Source organism: Apium graveolens, unplaced genomic scaffold, assembly GCF_009905375.1.
Source record: "Apium graveolens cultivar Ventura unplaced genomic scaffold, ASM990537v1 ctg6768, whole genome shotgun sequence".
NCBI lineage: Eukaryota > Viridiplantae > Streptophyta > Magnoliopsida > Apiales > Apiaceae > Apium > Apium graveolens.
In genome coordinates this window covers 51,112-69,034 of record NW_027419767.1, presented here as the reverse complement: position 1 = coordinate 69,034, position 17,923 = coordinate 51,112, and the positions used below count along the sequence as shown (strand labels likewise).

Genomic DNA, 17,923 nt, shown 5'->3' with positions numbered 1-17,923 from the left:
TATAAGATTGCTCCTATATTTTAAAATTTTTGTGCAACCTTATTTATATACCATAACAATTTTCTTTTCCCAAACTATCCCAAATTATTTGATGCAAAACATGAAAAATCTTACAAATATTTAATCACAAATTTACAGGTAAAAGGTAAGGATGAGGTATGTAAAGTGTGGGTTTAGGCCCAAAACCATGAACCTCTAACGTCCCCTAGAAATTGTATTTCCAAATAACCGTAAAAAGGATACGTCCAGCACCCAATCCTAGGTACACAGCAGTGACTCCAGCAAAATGAAAAATCTTATAAATACCGAAAAAATATTCATTCCTACAGCCTCCAATATATTGCCGCATCTTTAGTTCAGTGTTCTTTTCCTACACAACATAACAGCAGCAGCCATCTTGTTCAGTTCATATCTAGGGTTTTTGTCTGAAACAATGTTGAATCTCCCTGACTCTCTTTATCCTGATCCGATACAAGGTGACAACAGTGTTATGTCGAATGGTGGTGCACCTGCTAACAACAATGGTCCCTGTGATGGTGCTAGCAAAGCTATTGATTGGCCTTCTGCTAGTGTAGAGGACTTGGTTGTTGCTTCAAGAACCTGAGCATCGCGAAAAGGCCATTTCATCTCTTACTCAGATTAAGGTCCATTATTTTTCTTCATTTATGAAGATTTTTGTTTGTTTTATGTACATTTTTGTTTGTTTTTGTATGTTGTTAGGTGGAAATAAATTGATCTGTAATTGTTAATTCATAAATGATGTTTTTAATACATGATTGGATGCATTTTTTGTGTTTAAGCTTGTTTAACGTGGCTGGTTAGAAATGATTGATGATTAATTATGATTAGAGTTATCTTTTATATTTGTGTGTCTTGATTAGAAGTAATTGACAATAGATCTGAGTTTTTAAAGAGTTTAAATTATGCATTCATATGTTGAAATACAAGTTAAATTGTGGCCTTCTCATGATTTTATGATGTCTATGCTGGTCATTTCATTTTCATAAAGTGTGGTTTAATCGACCAGGGATTATGTAAACCAGATATACTCATTCGTTTGATTTCATTCTTTATGTGGTTCATACACAAATATAGATCGATATTTATTTGTAATCAGTCTGATTTATGAAAGTATCTCTTCAATCGGAATGTGCAAATATATATCTTTGTATGCACCAAATGTCACTTTTACGTGGATTCTTTCCATATTTTGTAGTTTTATATTTTATTTAGAACAATAAGTATGTGCAGAGAAATGATGATCTTGACTCGCCTAAATGACTGTATAGTATCATTTAAGTTTGCTTGTTAGAAGTTTAAAGTGCAGTCCAGCCTGCAGAGTCAAATTATTTACACTCTATGTTCTAATGTCTATTGGGTGATATAGTATATTTCATTTCTAACATGTGATTTATCAATACAGAAACAGGGAAGAATTCAAGATTTGGCCCTCCACATTTGGCGGTCAATCAGTACGGTTTTCTTACTCCTATCGGTATGCACAATGACTTGGGTCTACCAAATACTTTGCATTGATCAAACTAAATGTATTTGTTTTAATAGCTTGCTTAAATTTATATCATGTCGTGAATTCTTTTTATTAACTTCTAATTTTGGTTAACATTAACAATAAAAGTTCCCTGTTTTGATTTGAGTTTCTTCCTCACATCTTAATACTGAAGTGGACTACTAAACCAAAATGGCAGTATCTAGGTTACATTGTTATATTTGATCTTCTCAAGTCCAGTGTCCCCCAGTTATATAGTATTTAATCAATATTTCGTGATTAATGATCCTTATTCTTTCTTGTCTTTTGAAATGATTATACTTGTTTGTGAATCCCTTGATCCTTGTGTCCGATACTATGACATGCACGTCCCCTCATCGGATAGGGGATTCATCCTGAATCCTAATTTTGATTCTTTCCCCACAATTTGTAATCAAAATTTCTGTTAACCGCCTATTTTCGTAAAATTAAGTATCAGTTTTTGTTAGTAAATACAAACGTATTATGCTAGTGTTCATTTTTGCATAAATCAAAATATTTTACCTGTATTTTGAGTTTTAGATCAATAAGTTATGCATTTGATTAAATTTGCTTATAGTTTGTGGTTTTTTTAACCAGATTGAATATATGTAACATCAAATCTAGAGAAAATCTATATTTCTATATGTCGTGTCCCCCGCACCCGAATTCCCATATTATTATATTTATTTATTAGATTTTTGTCCACGCACCCCAGCACTTCTGCACCCGTATCTTTGCTTGTCAGTTGCCGAAGAAATCTTTCATTGAACTAATGAGAAGATTTGCGGAGATCTCAAATATTTTGGAAATTTGAAATTTTTAAACCCAAAAATCTGGAAAATAGGCATTGTAAGGAAGTTCTGCAACTTTTATGTCACACGTCTTAGAGAAGTCCTACCCTTAAGATCAAGTTGCATCACATCTGAATCAGAACTTGATACAATTTATGAAATCCGCACATGATGGTCATTGGAATCATTTAAATGATTTACTACTTTGTTTGACAAGCTCAGCCTTGTGGTTTGTATTGGCTATTCTATCTATTCAAATAAGAATGTTGTGTTTTACAGTTGGTGATTAATGGAATTATCTTCTTTATTGCAGGAAGTATTATCTATATACAAGTCATTAACACCTGAGAAACTTACTATGAAAGATTCAAGTAAAGTTTGTGATGTACTTGTTTTGTTTGAGGTCATTTTCGCTCATTTAATTTCCTTTTCTAGTGGTATTAACTTTGTAATGTATTTGCTTTATATGTTCGATTTCCTAATTTTCAAACTTTTTTCTTATCAAATTTATTTTTACTTATCAAATTTATTATCTATATACATCAAATTTATTTTTACTTATGCAGGAGCCATAGCTGGTCCTCTATGTACTTAAAAATTATGTATGCAACTCTAATATCAAAGTGTATTTTCTATTGAATGCAGTGCTTGGCCACTCACCCTCAAACGAAGATGCAGTTCCTTAATGGTATTTTTCTGAACTTTCTGAAAGCTATGTGACTTGTTTCTGCTAATGTATTCAGTATTTACATTAGTCTTCTTCAACATAGTTGGATGTATCCACAGTTATAGCTTCTTCTCACCAAATGATATAAGCTAATTTCATTCTATAACTTTTGCTGATTTCTTGATGTCTGATATTGCTACTTAAAGACCACACAAGATATTGTCGAACTTGATGTGTTTTGATATATAAATGCATTCACTTTTTATTTCAAGCTGGTATGATTTGTTTATGTGAACACCAAAGAAACAGGACACTGAGGTGAAATCAAGGATTCAGTTGAAGTTACAAGTTTGTTACATAAATTCTGGGATGAGGATTTTGCATAACTTATTCAAATATTGTTATTAACTGATTTTAATAGGATAATTAAGGAGCTAGATAAGGTTAATCGTAGACAGACTTGTATTAACTTACTTCTGTCCTTGCAGTTCAGATACATTGTTACTTGTACCCTTTCTTGGAGACTGAAGAAACGAGCAAGCCATTCCAGTACCTAAGGCTAATGAGCTTGGGGGTCATTGGTGGTCTTCTGAAGGAGGTACAATTCCACTCTAAATTAATACATGATACCTTCAATTTTTTATACTTTTATACATGATTCAGGACTCTTCCCTTTGTGTCTAAAATCCATAGAATATGGAAATGAACTTTCACAATCAGTAAGTGTCCATTAAAATTTGAACTCAACATTCTTTCGCTTCCAAGCATTTTTTACTGCAATATATCACCTTAGATGTAATGTAAGACAGTACAGAGTATAAAATCTGGTTACTAAAAATTTCAAATTAATATCCCTTTCTAGTGTTTCTGCTACGTGTTTATTGTAAAAGGGATTTTTAGTTAATACTCCATGTTTCGTATTAATACATATCAAGTCGACTTGATGAACATCTAATATTTTGGTGTTAGATGAACATTATTACCCAGCCATATATAAATCATAAGGTTTATATTGCATGGCATAGACTTGATCGTCCTAGTAAGAACCTGAGCAAATAATTCTGAAACAATTCCGGTACACCATCAAAATATAAATAGATCGACACCCATAGTTAATTGGCTCTTTAAACTCACTCTGAACACTTGTATATGGCTATACAGACTGCATCTTGGATAATGTCAAGAATAATGATGCAAGAGCAGGGACTACAGTATTGCTGTGAGCCTGCAAACCGGTTGTGTGCAATCATGAAGGTTTTTAATGACGTAATTGAAAAGATGCAGGATGAACCGTCTACTACAGTTTTGAAGAATATTATTCAATGTTATGTCATACTGTCCGATGATCCAAGGTTAGCCAGCAACCTTTGTAAGCATATCTTCCAAGCTGTTGTGTGTTTCTATTCTTATATCGTTCCTATAGTTATTGTATTATTGATTTAGAACTTGTGTAAAAAATGTCTCTGACCAAGCACCGGATAGCTTGAGAGTGGTTTTATGTCCCTTGGGGCGGTCTGGTTGTTGTACTTAACAAACATAATTTGATGTGATTCGAATGCAGCAGGGGTTGTCTCCTCTTGAGAAGCTTCATTCCGCCAATACTGACGACTGCCCCATATATTGAAGCCCTTTGTGTAAGTCCATCCAGATGATCTCTTATATACATGTAAAAATGTGGACTCCATTGTGGCACAAAACAGCAAATTTCACTACCAAAATCCAAGTTTATAAAAAAAAGTATCTATATTACGCATAAATACTGGAGGCACACAGTATTTGCAATTTTGTATGCCTCAGCAACTTCTATGGGCATCTCTAGTTGCACAACAAAACCGACATCAATACTTCTAGATACACGACTCCTCGTTTTGAATATTACATAATTTTTTACATGAGTTTTTGTCGCGAGGACAGAGTCACAAGTACACACACTAATGTATCTTAAATGTTCTTATCTAATATCTAATTTTCTATACATATTATGCAGGCACGCCCTATAACCTTAAAAAATTTACAAGATTTGTTTCAAAAGCTATCGATGGGATGCGGGCCAAATGCAGAAGCCGTTGGTGATGTTGCAGGTTCCTCACATCTTGATTGCTAGCTGATATTTGCTAGCTCTTTCCTTTCGTTATACAAGGGAAATTAAGAATTCTCTTATAGATCTCAGAAACCTTTTAATTTTAGCTATGATGTTAACAATATTTTTTGTAGAACAATTATATCTCCAAGTTGCAAAATAATACATGATAAACAATCATAAAATGCCCTATCCAGATTCATGTGGTTAGCTGATGATATTTTGGTGTTTAGTTTTCTCCTTTTACGCATTTTTTTATTTTCTTTACTCATCTTCTTGAATTACAGGCATGAACTCATTGAATGTCACTATTGATCAACGCTCTCTGTGAACTCTGATGATTGAGATCTTGAAAAAATATTGTTATGTTCAAAGATTAAAAAGATTAGATATAGTACATAAAAAATTATTACCATTAATAAATTTCTTTATGATTTATAAACAATATGTTGAGATTTTCTAAACTAAAACCATCTATTGAGGACTTGAGATGTCAAGAAACAAAAATTCGTTTATTTGCATCAAACTTTCGGTCTCAAGCATGTAAAATAACAGTTACATTTGAGAGATCAAGACCTGTGCATCTTTTCCTACCTATCTCTGTCTTCTATTTTTCCAGTTTGCGCAAATACACTAGAATCTTCATTCACATATTGCTGTGTACGCATCATCAACGTTATAAAAACAAAATTGGTGGCTAACGAGTAGATGGGAAGAAAAATCTCTAGTTTAAATTGTGCAATTTGTTGATATGAACTTCAAGTTTCTACAACTGGAAGCTAAAAAGAAAGACATTGAGCTGTTGATTGTTTATTATGCAGCAGGCTCTGCATAAAATTTTAACTCTGATCATACATACCCGTACAATTGTCTATATGCTCGAAGAAACTATCTGTGTGCTTGGTACTAGACTGAAAACATTGAAAATTGAAGTTAAAATGGCATATATAACAACCAAAAAAATTGCATATTAAACTGTTATAATGCTAAAAATTGCTGCATAAAGTTATTTAATGTATGACATATGTAAAATATATTTTACATTATGTTAACATACAGTACATAGGGCAAGAAGTTTTTACAGAGCTTGTAGACAACTGTCTAGCCAACAGTTTAAAAATAACGTAGTTTAGGCATCGGAGTTATCACAAAGTACAAACTATTCTCCCTCCCTCTCCATGTCTGTGTGTGTCTGTGTGTTTAAATATATAACACTACATTTCGTTTATTTTGGCCGGGACAGGTTAAAGCTATCTTCCCTTTGACAAATATAATCCATATGTGCACATTTTTAGAATTAATTTTGTTTTGCAAATAGCAGATACCAACATGATTGTAGACAAAGAAAAAATTGATCATACTTTAATATTAAACTAATAAAAAATGACTGGATCTGAGCATGTGTTTTGCTAAAAAAAATTATTTAATATATAAAAATCTTATATTGAAATTGAGATGACTAATATTACTTCCCAGTTTTTTTTAGCATAAAACAATTAATTTGAAAATTAGTCAGTCATCCATGTAAGGCATCCATGTAAGTCATCCATGTAATTCAATTATCTAGAATATATTGGAACAACCATGTACGTCAATAACTTGTGAAATTAAAATGTAGTTATAGATGGGGACTTACATCTCCTCTTTAATGTCCAGGCTACAATTTTATATATACTATCACATTAAATCTTGAAGAAACTCATAAATATCATAAAAATATACACCGCATTTCTTTGTCAAAATTATCATGGTCAATGTACACAACCATATCAATCAGCAACTCAAAAACCAATGCACTTAAGGGCTAGATGGATTATTAGATGGATTATTATGAGTACCTACCCGAAAGCAGCATTTCAGACCTAAAAGCTCATACTTTCTGACTTCATCTTTTTTTTTAGAAAAGAACTCTACCAACTTGCGATCTCGTTATTTTCCAAAATTCTGGTGTCTCATTATCCTTGAGATGCTCGAATGGATAGCAAACCTGTTTAAATTTCTCTAACCCAAAATGAAAGTCCTGCAATAAATCATAAATAATTAGAATATAGGCGTATTTGTAAGGGGTTAGGGAACATAAGACATTGCCTTCTTTGTTGCAACATGTACATAATTTGGGATGTTATGCAGATCCGCTAGAAGAGAAGTGGGTAACACAACTCATTTATTCTCACTGTTATCCAAATTGAAAATCGAACCTTGTTTCATAGTGGGAGCTTTTGCAAAGCAACAAATTAATGTCAAAGTAAAAGATAATTAATTATGTAAATTTTTGATTTTTTAAAGATTTGGTCATAGGGAAATGGTTGCTAACTTGTAAAAACCTATGATTACAGTGTGAATTTAACCCTACACTTTTGTTACAATTTAATCTCATAAAGTAAACCGGATTAGCAAAAAAGGCTTTGTAAATAAGAGAAAGTCACATACAATGTACACAAGTTGAAACTCTCCATTAGCAGGTAGGAAAACAAATTCATTAGCATTTTATAGCATTCAAGAATGAAAGTATTGGCCAATTCAAGTACATTCAAACAAAAGTTATACTCATTATGTTAAAAGGTTATTACTCGTATTTCTACCGTACATAAAAGATTTTCACATTATTCTATAACTTATATGTACATACCTAAATTTTAGTCATTAGAGTAATCACTACGCCATAAGTGCACATAGGCAACCCCTACTATACAGTTGCATAAGGCCCAAATGGTGTTGCATAAGGTAATAGGCAACACCAGAGGGGGGTTGCCAATGTGGAAGTGGTCGTAGACACCTAATGAAATATTTTGTGCAAAACTTGAAAGTAATGCATCAGGTGGATTTTACAACAGTAAATCACCTATTGGCAACAACAGAAAGTGTTGCATTAGACCTGACAGGATAGTACACTTGGTCCCACGTGGCAACTGACACATCAGATGCCATGTCAGCAACAGGGGGTCCCCAGAGTCACATCAGCATGCCACGTCAGCACGCCATGTCAGCTGGGTCTCATCCTGCCACGTCAGCATGTGGGGGCCCGCAATGTCACGTCAGCAGTGGGGCCCTTTTTCCACATCATATGTGGGGGCCCATATTATTTATGCAACACCATTTTGATGCATATACAACACTATTTTCATTCAATTGCAACAGTATATACCACATTATGCAACACCATTTTTAAATTGCAACAGTATTATAATCAAATGTAATACAGTGAAAAGCAATATGCAACATCATACTATGGAATATGCAACACTAGAAAACATAAAAATTTGGCCATAATTTGTCTGTTTTTACATGATACCTGCCATAAGTGGCATCCAACAAAAACAACCATATCAGGAATTCAACAAGTTTTAAACATACAAAAAATACTAAAATACATACGCCCAATTCTAAATTTAAAACACCAAAAGTACATCAAATCTTTCTTCAAATGAACAAAGATACCAAAGAACTAAGTCACTAAGAAGTTGCGCCTTGAGTGCCTTGAATGCCTGTAGTACCGTTTTCCTCTTGATCACTGGAAACCGTGGTACATCTTCGAATAAAAACCTTTTAAAAATAGACCCTAAGGCGATGTTGATGCAAGGAAGCTAAATGGAGCTTTAGCCTAGAAAATAAAAATGAATAGAATAAGAATAACAAAATATGGGCCTTAAACTTAAGTAATGAAAGCAGTTGGACTTAACAGGTCAATCACTCAATATTATGGTATTGATTTGGGCCTTAAACTTTCCATTATTAATTTACTACTTATTTAACACAACGCAATTAAACCCAACCAATAAAGTCAATAATTTCATTTTTAGAATTTATTACGAGCTATGGGCTGTAAATACATGCATCAAAAAATGTACTTCTGCCTAGGAACAGATTGAGCATTTGCCCCAAAAAGACGCAAAACAGATAGTGTACAAAGCGTAAAAGATTTATGATTTATCTGCCAAGAGAGACTAAAACAAAGAGCTAAATACAACCATAAAAGCAACTGGACTCAAAAGGTAATTTTTTTTGGAGTCAATATAGGCCCCGACATTTCCTTTAACGAAATTACTTGAAACAACTTGCAACTAGACCAAAAAAAATTCATTCTAAATTTATATTTAACAAATCGATAATGTGCTATATAGTCTACATAGACATGCATAAAAAATGTACTTCCAGCCAAGGTTACAGAGAAGCATGTCCCCAAAAAGACGAGAAGCAGATGAAGTAAACTTACAATCCAAGGTTGCTTTGAGGATCTGTAGGGCATCCTCTCCTTGATTACTTTTTCCAATCTCAGTGGTGCGAGGGGAACTAAATCAGCAATTTCCTTTAAAGCAGCATGCACACGACAAAGAATTTGCTCTTTTTTTGCAAGACCATGTGGCTACTGTAATAGCCTAAGGAAAGATAAAGGCGCCACAAAATTTCTTACAAGCATATCCAAGCATAGATGGAGGTATTTTCCGCTCAGTGCAGCCTACAATGTAGTAAAAGCAAAACTAATCCTTGATAAGAACAAGCAATGATAATCATTATTGTATAGTGAGTAGCATTACATATCAAAGCAACAACCAACTCAACCAATACATCCATCACATCTGGACCATAGTTCCACAAGCTCATGCCACTTATCTGAAGGTAACAAACTTTCTTTAACAACCAAAAAACTAAAATCCGAAAAAAATAATGGAAAAAGAAATGAGCAAAAATATTAATGCACTATTACTTACAGAAGAAAGAAGCATTTTGTGGTGATCAGAATCTATGTAAGAAACTGCTCCAGACAGGGCTTTCAAACTTGTCTTTTAAATTATAAAACAACATTAGGTAAGCCTTTACAGAAGTAATAAGAGGACATAAAGTTTACACATTTTAGTGCATATACTTTACAAAAACACTCAACCTACCACAAGCATGGCCACTTCATCTGGTGCTAGGCGTTCAGTATGGTGCGGATTCCCGATCAACTCGTGATAACTGTCAGGTTGACCCTGAAAACTTATAAATCACTATTAATCAACCATAAGATTGATCTTCAAACTGAGAATCAATGTCAAATGATTAGAATTTATAACATATAAAAATCCATTATCTACTTAAATGTTTGAAACTGCAAACAAGCCTGTATGATGATTTTCTCTCCATAGTTCTGCTTAACAGTAGACATAAACTCCGCCAGAAGCTCGGCAAATTCCTTGATGCAGGTGAATGCATACAAAATTAGTTTTTAGTTGTAGACCGCAAGTAATTATATCTATGAATTACAGAAAGGAAGATAAAAAGTACCTGCCCAGTTGCCCTCTTTTGTTTGAGCCCAATAATGAACTCATCATCCAACAACTTTTGGTTATTTGTGCCGACGTCGATGGTAATAGGTAAGCACTGCAAATACAACACAAATATACAGTTTAGAATAAAAATTAACAATAATGTCATGGTATAGATAGGAAGCTTCATGTAACCCAGGTTGCCTTGTTATCTAATTAAATAGAACCATGGAAAGTGGTTAAGGGACAGCACGGATATACTCTACGTTCCCATGTCGCTAGCAGTAACATCCATAACATACCACCACAGTCTGGTAGCCACAATCAAATAAAAGACCCTAGAACTTATATTCAGTGTTTCTAAATAATGATTACTGGGATTGATTTTGGTGACCCCATTGCTCATGACCGACTTCGCTTCTATTATATACTCAGTGTTGCACATTTATGGTCCTTCTGTGTTAATTACTTTGTATATTTTTGCTAAATACTTCATCCTATTATGTTTTCTTGCTTGCTTCTAAAAATCTGAGGTGCTTAACTCTTCTTTGCTTATTATGCTACATACTAAGCAATAAGTCTGAGTGACTATGTACTGCTAACTATATTTTATTTGGTAAAAAATTAAGTCCTCATTTATAAGAATATCAAGATCCAATTCAACAGAATGAATAATTATTCTATGTTTAATTTGTCAGTATAACTCAAGCAAGGGCAAAGCTTATGCACATTTACTTTATAAAGCAATTGAAGAAATGGTTCTAATATCCACTTAAGGACACACACAATTAACTATTTTTCTTAGGGCAAGACCCTCCTATTGTATTCAGTTTTTTATAATGATTGTTATTGGATGAAGAAAAAACTACTTAAAGAATATATTATCTCAGCTCAAAAACTAGTTAAAGAATTTATGGATAACTGGTGTCACTAAAATTTCTGAAGTGTTCGGGTAATACATGCACTAGAAGGAAGAACATGTTACCTTGATCCATTCATATTCTCTGACTGCATAGGTTTTAGCTTCCTCTGTTACTCTTACAGTTTCTTTCAACTCATCTATTTTGCGAATTCTAGACCTGTCACCACAAAAAATCTTTGATGAAGCAGCTTCAAGATTTTCAATCCTTACATTCAAGGAGGCCAGTTCGGATAAAAGAGTTTGCACCGTCAACAAAGCATTCACGCGGTCAGAAAATGCATTGTTAATTGCCAACATCACCCCAAGATAGTCATGAAGCTTATCCTGCAGTATAAGAATTGAGCATCTATAAATATCTAGCACTTCGGGTGGAACAAGATGCTTGAAAAGATAAAGGATCATGATTAAAGTTAGCAATTCAAGTCTGGGAAAGTACAACAATCCAGTAACTTACCAGATGCTTGACAGTTTGTGCATTCAACTCCCGATAGAGTCTGCTAGTATTGACAGCAGCAGTAGCTGAAAGTGATATGTCCTAAGTCCAATCATGTATGAGGATTTAGGAATAACTTTTATGTAATCTGTTTTGATTTCATTGATATTAATAAAAGGCTTGTTTTGTTTTTATTGCGGGCTCTATCTATTTAAATATTTAAATAAGATATACCACAGTTTAGAGTAAAGCTTTTTATGGATTGTGATGAGATCATAATAATGAGACCTAAAAGATGATAACTCTAAACTTAAATAGTTCCTGGTCGTAGAATTATAACTGGTAATTAATAATCCGCAAAGATGCGATACATACTATGCTTGCTTCATTATGAAGGATGTCTGTTCTCATAGACATTTGTTGGTGACACTATAGCTAGTATGTAGGTGCTTATTATAGAATAAGTTCACTGAACATGACTCACACAGCTGAACAACTAATGGAGTTCACTCACGTGTCAGCAGTTGTTCACATAGTGATAGTTGTACAAGTATCCTTAGACTTGAGGTCATCATAGTCATCTTGTGTACACTGAACTATGCTTTGGTTTAGTTCTTAGTCTCAAGGGACAATTATAAGGGCTCTACTGGGTATAGAAATTTGTACACGAAGATAGGGTATGATCAATAAAGGATCTGCCCCTTCCAGTGTAGGAAGAGAATGTTCAATGCTGATCCACTTATGTTAATCCAGGAATCTCTAGCCAGAGTGAATGAAATTAGAAAGGAGTTTCTAATTTACATTAAATAGAACTAAGCATAGTGAATGGGAAAGCAAGTGATTAAATAAGATAGGCTTGACACAAGTTTTATGCCTTGTATTTAATCGTGATATTGCAGCGTAGAAGGAATTAATTGTACGGTAACTACTCACTGAATAGGTTCTTGGTATTCTAAGCAGTGAATTCGTATTATCCGGATAGTCACGATATGCTGAGAAGTATCCCTCACGATGTAGAATAAATATGATTAATTTATTAATCATATTTAATGAATTAGAGAATCTATATAAATAATGATAAAATAATTTTATTATTATTTATTTCTACTACCGCTTAATATTGAACCTATAGGGTCACACCATAAAAGATAATGATTTAATGGTGGAGGAATTAATTAATAATGGCTGATAATTATTTATTTATGAAATAAATAATTAATTGGCAAATTTAATAATTGATTAAATGAGATTTAATTGATTATAAATTAATTAAGAAAAGATTCTTAATATTATTAATTAAGAAAAGATTCTTAATATTATTAATTAAGAATTTAATTTTTAGAAATTAAATCAAGTGAGAGAATTATTTCTAAAGAATTTAGAAAAAGGACTAATAATTAAAAGGTGTTTTAATTATTAGTGAGAATAATAAAGGGTTAATAATAATAATATTTTATGGAAAAAAATTTAGCTGAAAATTTTGCCTATAAATATACTATTATAAACCCTATTTTTGCCTTAACCAAAAAGATTGACAAAACCCTAATTATCTCCATCTCCTCCTCCTTCATTACATCGTTTTCTTGATGGATACCGGTGGAGTGCTTCTCACTTGAGGAGCATCTGCTAAGGATCTCCGTTCATCGTCCTTGGATCGCTATTAAAGACCTCCATCTTTCCATTAACGTAAAGCTTTTTAAGGTAAACATACTGAACTACGAATTAAATATTATTTTTTCGCATGGATCCTGCAGAGGGTTTCGGTTCTTTTTAAGAGTAAATTTACGTTTTCGCTGCGTTTATGTGCTAAAAACCCTTCAGTAGCCACATTTTTCATGTCTGCAGATCTCACCCTTTGAGAGTTGAACATTGCCTCATCCGCCTCAAACTTCGTTAGCTTGACAAAAGCCAACCCCAGTTGCCCCATCGTCTCCCCAATTTCTTGCTGAGCTTTAATTTCATGTCAATAGCATACGTCCCATTTCATTATACATATTATTAGTACCTAAATCAACTACATTACAGTAATAAATATTACAAATTTACATATAACACCGAGGCAAATATCGATATTTCCTTTATTGTATGGAGCTAGGAAATTGATTAACATACATTTAAGCTTAATCAAGTCTGAGATGTCGCAACTCAAAATGGTCTTGCTAGATCAGCATTATCAGACAAATATCAATACATATTTGAATCGAGAAACATTACTAATTATATAAACCGACAAACATAGCACTCAAAATTTATAATTTACATCAAAAGAGTTCAATAAACCTGCTGAGAAGCAATACCAATCTGATTCTCGAAATCCTGCAACTTACCCTTCCTCTTGAAAAATTCCTTATCTTCCTCCACAACCGGTGGCTTAACCGCACCCCAATCATTCGTAACCGATTGCTTCAACTCCTTAAAAATCCTCAACAAATCCCTCCCTCCTTTCGCAGGCAACGCAACCTCATTCACATCCAATGCACTCCCTTGCAAACTCTCCCTCCCAAACAACTGCCAAGGCAACTTCACCGCCCCATCCAACATTCTCGACGCTACATCCGTGGTCCTCACCAACGGCAACTTCCCATTCGACACGTCTTGCTCCTTCTGAGGATCCGAAACCGTGATTCGCACATACTTCGCTCCGGAATGTGAAGTCGAAGTTGCGAACAAATCATGACCGTTGACTCCACTTCCTCCGTTGCTATCTTCTCCATCGAACGATCGAAATATTGCTTCAGCATACGAAGGCGGTTCGAGAAACGTGTTGTACGGATTAGGTTGTTGATTTCTCGATTGTTTCTACACATCTCGGATCGAGATGTGTAGGAGAATATAATAAGAAGGTGAGCGGAGGAGAGGATGGTGGAGGTGATAAGGGGTCTGAAGATCTGAGTGAAGAGAGGGGTTGAAAGACGAGGCGGCCACTGCTAATGATTTATGTTTGTTAGGGTTTTATATAAAAATGATAAATTTTTAGGGCTTGTTTGTTAACGGGCTGGGCCTTGACTTAATTAAGTCTTTACAATCATAATTTCTTAATTATTTTGATAAATATCTTGTTGCTTTTCTGTAAATTATTTTAATATTATTTTAATTTTCGAGTATCAGCTCAGATTTAGAGAGAAAGAGTGAATTTTTGTTAAGGGGAAATAACCGCCCAATTTTTTGGCCTGGGAAAGTGTGCAGATCTGTGTCTCAACATCATTTAATTATTTTTTTAGTTTTTTATTAAATATTTACAATTTTAAATATTATAAGAAAATTGTATAACTAATGTAAAATATATGTCAAAATAACACGACAATGATAAAATTAATCGGAACAATTATTTGTATAATTGAATTGTCGAACAAGAATTTAAAAAAAATAGAAATCATTCGGGACAAGAATCTACATGGAACCCGTGTTGACCGTAATTTGACTATTATAAAAACACATAATACAAAATCTAATTTTTTTTAAAAAAATTACACAACTTAAAAATTAGTAGGTAATATCATCCGTATGGTTGGATCGTTGAACAAGAATTTTAAAAAAATAGAATCACCACTCGGGACAAGACTTGGTTATAGGAACTCGTGTTGACCGTAATTTGACTATTATAAAAACACACGCTATAAAATCTAAATTTTAAAAAAAAAAATTACACATTTTTAAAATAAGTAGGTATCATCATCCATACGGTTGGATCGTTGAACAAGTATTTTAAAGAAATAGAATAATCACTCGGGACAATACTAGGTAATAGCAACCCGTGTTGACCGTAATTTGACTATTAAAAAAGCACGTGATATAAAATCTAAATTTAAAAAAAAAAAAATTTAACATCTCTAAAATTAGAAGGTAACATCATCTATACGGTTGGATCATTGAACAAGAATTTCAAGAAAATAGAATCACCACTCGGGACAAGTCTTGGTTATAGGAACCCGTGTTGACCGTAATTTGACTATTATAAAAACATACGATATAAAATTTAATTTTTTTAAAAAATATTTAGACATTTTTAAAATTAGTAGGTATCATCATCCGTACGGTTGGATCGTTGAACAAAAATTTTAAAAAAATAGAATCACCACCCGGAACAAGACTACGTAATGTGAACCCGTGTGCATCGGGGTTTGACTATTAAAAAAGCATGTGATATAAAATTTATTTTTTAAAAAAAAAATTACACATCTCTAAAACTAGTAGGAAACAAAATTTGTACGGTTGGATCAATTAAAAATATTTTAAAAAAAATTATAACATAAATATAACAAATAAAATTTAAGAATAGTACAATAACTAACGCAACACTAAATAACCTACTGCAACACCATAAAGCAAATACAACGCCTGAAGTGCCACATCAGCAAGTGGGCCCCACTGTGTGCCACGTCAGCATTTTGGGCCCCCATGCGGGTCCCACTAATCCCATGTCAGCATTCCACATCACCAATGGGCCCCATATGTGGGGCCCAAAATGCTGACATGGCATGACACGTTAACATGCCACGTTAGCACCCGTGGGTCCCCAGCACGCCACCTCAGATTTATTTTCCACGTTAGCATTTATTAAATAAAAAAAATATCTAATGCAACGCTATGACCTCTACTGTTGCATGCTGCACAACACTAACAGTTATTAGCAATGGTAGCTTCAATGTAATGAAACGCTTTCACCACTATGTTGCAATAAACTGAAAATTTTGTAGATAATGCAACGCTTTTTGTGCAACGCTGGATAAAAATCATTGCCTATGTGCACTTATGGCGTAGTGAATGTTCATGACCGAAAAACGCAATTAGACAACACCGATTAGACAACACCGATTAGACAACACTCGACCAAAAAAGTGTTGCCCGAATTTTTCATACAACAGTTTTTTTGCAACCAAAAAATTGGCGTTGTCTGACGTTGATTACTACAAGCGATAAAAAAATGTTGTCTAGTAAAACAAATCAGACAAGTGTTTTCAAAATTAAGATGTTGTGTGAATGGGAAGGCTTTAGTATTACTACAACGCTTTAAAATCCATTGTCTAGTTGATGGAGACAGACAACCCTTTCTAAGGTGATGTTGTGCAAATGAGTAAAATCGTACAACGATTTTTAAAATCCATTGTCTGAAAATGATTGAGATAACGTCTTGTTTAACGGTTGTGGAAATGAGACAAGTATTTTTTTCTACTAGTTAGTTAAGCTCGAATCACACAATGTACAAATTAGGTATTGTCTAAATGATACTTGATAGACAAGTGTTCTACATATATATGTCACCTATATCAGACAATAGTCTAATTCTTAAAACCGTTGTCTTTCTTACTAAATTTAAAAACGTGTTGCACAACAAAATATTCAAATAAATCGTTGTCTAGTTTATTACAATAAAAATAGTAATAATTTCATAAAAAATAATTTCCAAACAATTCATTTTAAATTTTTTAAAAACAAAAAACTCTAATTAATTCCACTTTCATCTAGATTAAATATTTAAATTTTATATTACAAAATAGTTTAATTATCTACTTTATATTTAATAAAAAATTAATCACAAGTGCTTCAAGTTTACATTGTTAATTGTTCAATCCAAACAAGTGTTTTTCGAAAAAGCACGTTATATTAATCTACCTTATACAAGTATTTTTAAAATAAAACACTTGTAACAGTTAGACAACGGTTATCGATATTTATAATCTGTTGTAAAATATGTAATACTACAACAATCTTAAAGAAAAAACTGTTGTAGAATTCCAACAACGACATTTCCTAAAAAACACTTATGTAAAGTAACTTACCACAACATGATTTTAGAAAAAAATGTTGTCTATATTTTTACTAGTTTTAAATTTTTTTCGGAAAATTTATATGCCACCGTTAATTAATTTATACGAGTAACCAATAACTTACACTAAATTAATTTTTGTGTATTAAGATTTCAAATATACCTAATAATTACAACCTACTAATAACATAATACCGATAACGTGTATCAGATCGTTAATAACGTTAAATAATAAATATTTATGAATAAATAAGCTAAAAAATAGGCACATTTTTACAACGGTTTTCTTTCTCAGACGTTGTCGTATAAAACTATGCACAACAGGCTTTTTTAAAAATACCATTGTGTGATTCAACAACGGTTTTTTTCTTGAAAACCGTTATTGACATTGTTTTTAAATAACCTTTTTTGGATATAAACCGTTGTATGAATTTGGCACTATTTATTTGGTTGATATTACATCCGACAATTGTTTTATATTAAAAGCTG

The 17,923-nt window shown here is 33.0% G+C and overlaps 2 protein-coding genes across 2 annotated transcripts; one reads left to right on the top strand and one right to left on the bottom strand.

Annotated features, from left to right (window-relative positions):
- Positions 1 to 433: 433 nt before the first annotated feature.
- LOC141703569 (cell differentiation protein rcd1-like) lies at positions 434 to 5,090 on the top strand. The gene is made up of 8 exons (XM_074507046.1): positions 434 to 583; positions 1,424 to 1,495; positions 2,633 to 2,722; positions 2,965 to 3,007; positions 3,475 to 3,584; positions 4,148 to 4,338; positions 4,548 to 4,620; positions 4,974 to 5,090. The coding sequence occupies exons 1-8, from the start codon at positions 434 to 436 to the stop codon at positions 5,088 to 5,090; spliced, it is 846 nt and encodes a 281-aa protein (XP_074363147.1).
- A 3,811-nt stretch (positions 5,091 to 8,901) lies between these two features.
- Positions 8,902 to 16,221, bottom strand: LOC141703568 (sorting nexin 2A-like). Its single transcript, XM_074507045.1, has 12 exons — positions 16,174 to 16,221; positions 13,944 to 14,466; positions 13,494 to 13,629; positions 11,689 to 11,755; positions 11,298 to 11,558; positions 10,332 to 10,427; positions 9,953 to 10,036; positions 9,776 to 9,847; positions 9,618 to 9,677; positions 9,478 to 9,522; positions 9,280 to 9,372; positions 8,902 to 8,997 (listed from the first exon to the last, which is right to left on the bottom strand). The coding sequence occupies exons 1-12, from the start codon at positions 16,219 to 16,221 to the stop codon at positions 8,902 to 8,904; spliced, it is 1,581 nt and encodes a 526-aa protein (XP_074363146.1).
- Positions 16,222 to 17,923: the final 1,702 nt, after the last annotated feature.

Coding starts and splice junctions, on each gene's coding strand:
- LOC141703568 (XM_074507045.1), bottom strand. CDS start 16,221: ATGCTAACGTGGAAAATAAATCTGAGGTGGCGTGCTGGGGACCCACGG. Junction 11,559..11,688: donor CACAAACTGTCAAGCATCTG/GTAAGTTACTGG, acceptor CTTATACTGCAG/GATAAGCTTCATGACTATCT. Junction 9,848..9,952: donor ATGAAGTGGCCATGCTTGTG/GTAGGTTGAGTG, acceptor ATAATTTAAAAG/ACAAGTTTGAAAGCCCTGTC.
- LOC141703569 (XM_074507046.1), top strand. CDS start 434: ATGTTGAATCTCCCTGACTCTCTTTATCCTGATCCGATACAAGGTGAC. Junction 2,723..2,964: donor ATGTACTTGTTTTGTTTGAG/GTCATTTTCGCT, acceptor TATTGAATGCAG/TGCTTGGCCACTCACCCTCA. Junction 3,585..4,147: donor TTGGTGGTCTTCTGAAGGAG/GTACAATTCCAC, acceptor ATGGCTATACAG/ACTGCATCTTGGATAATGTC.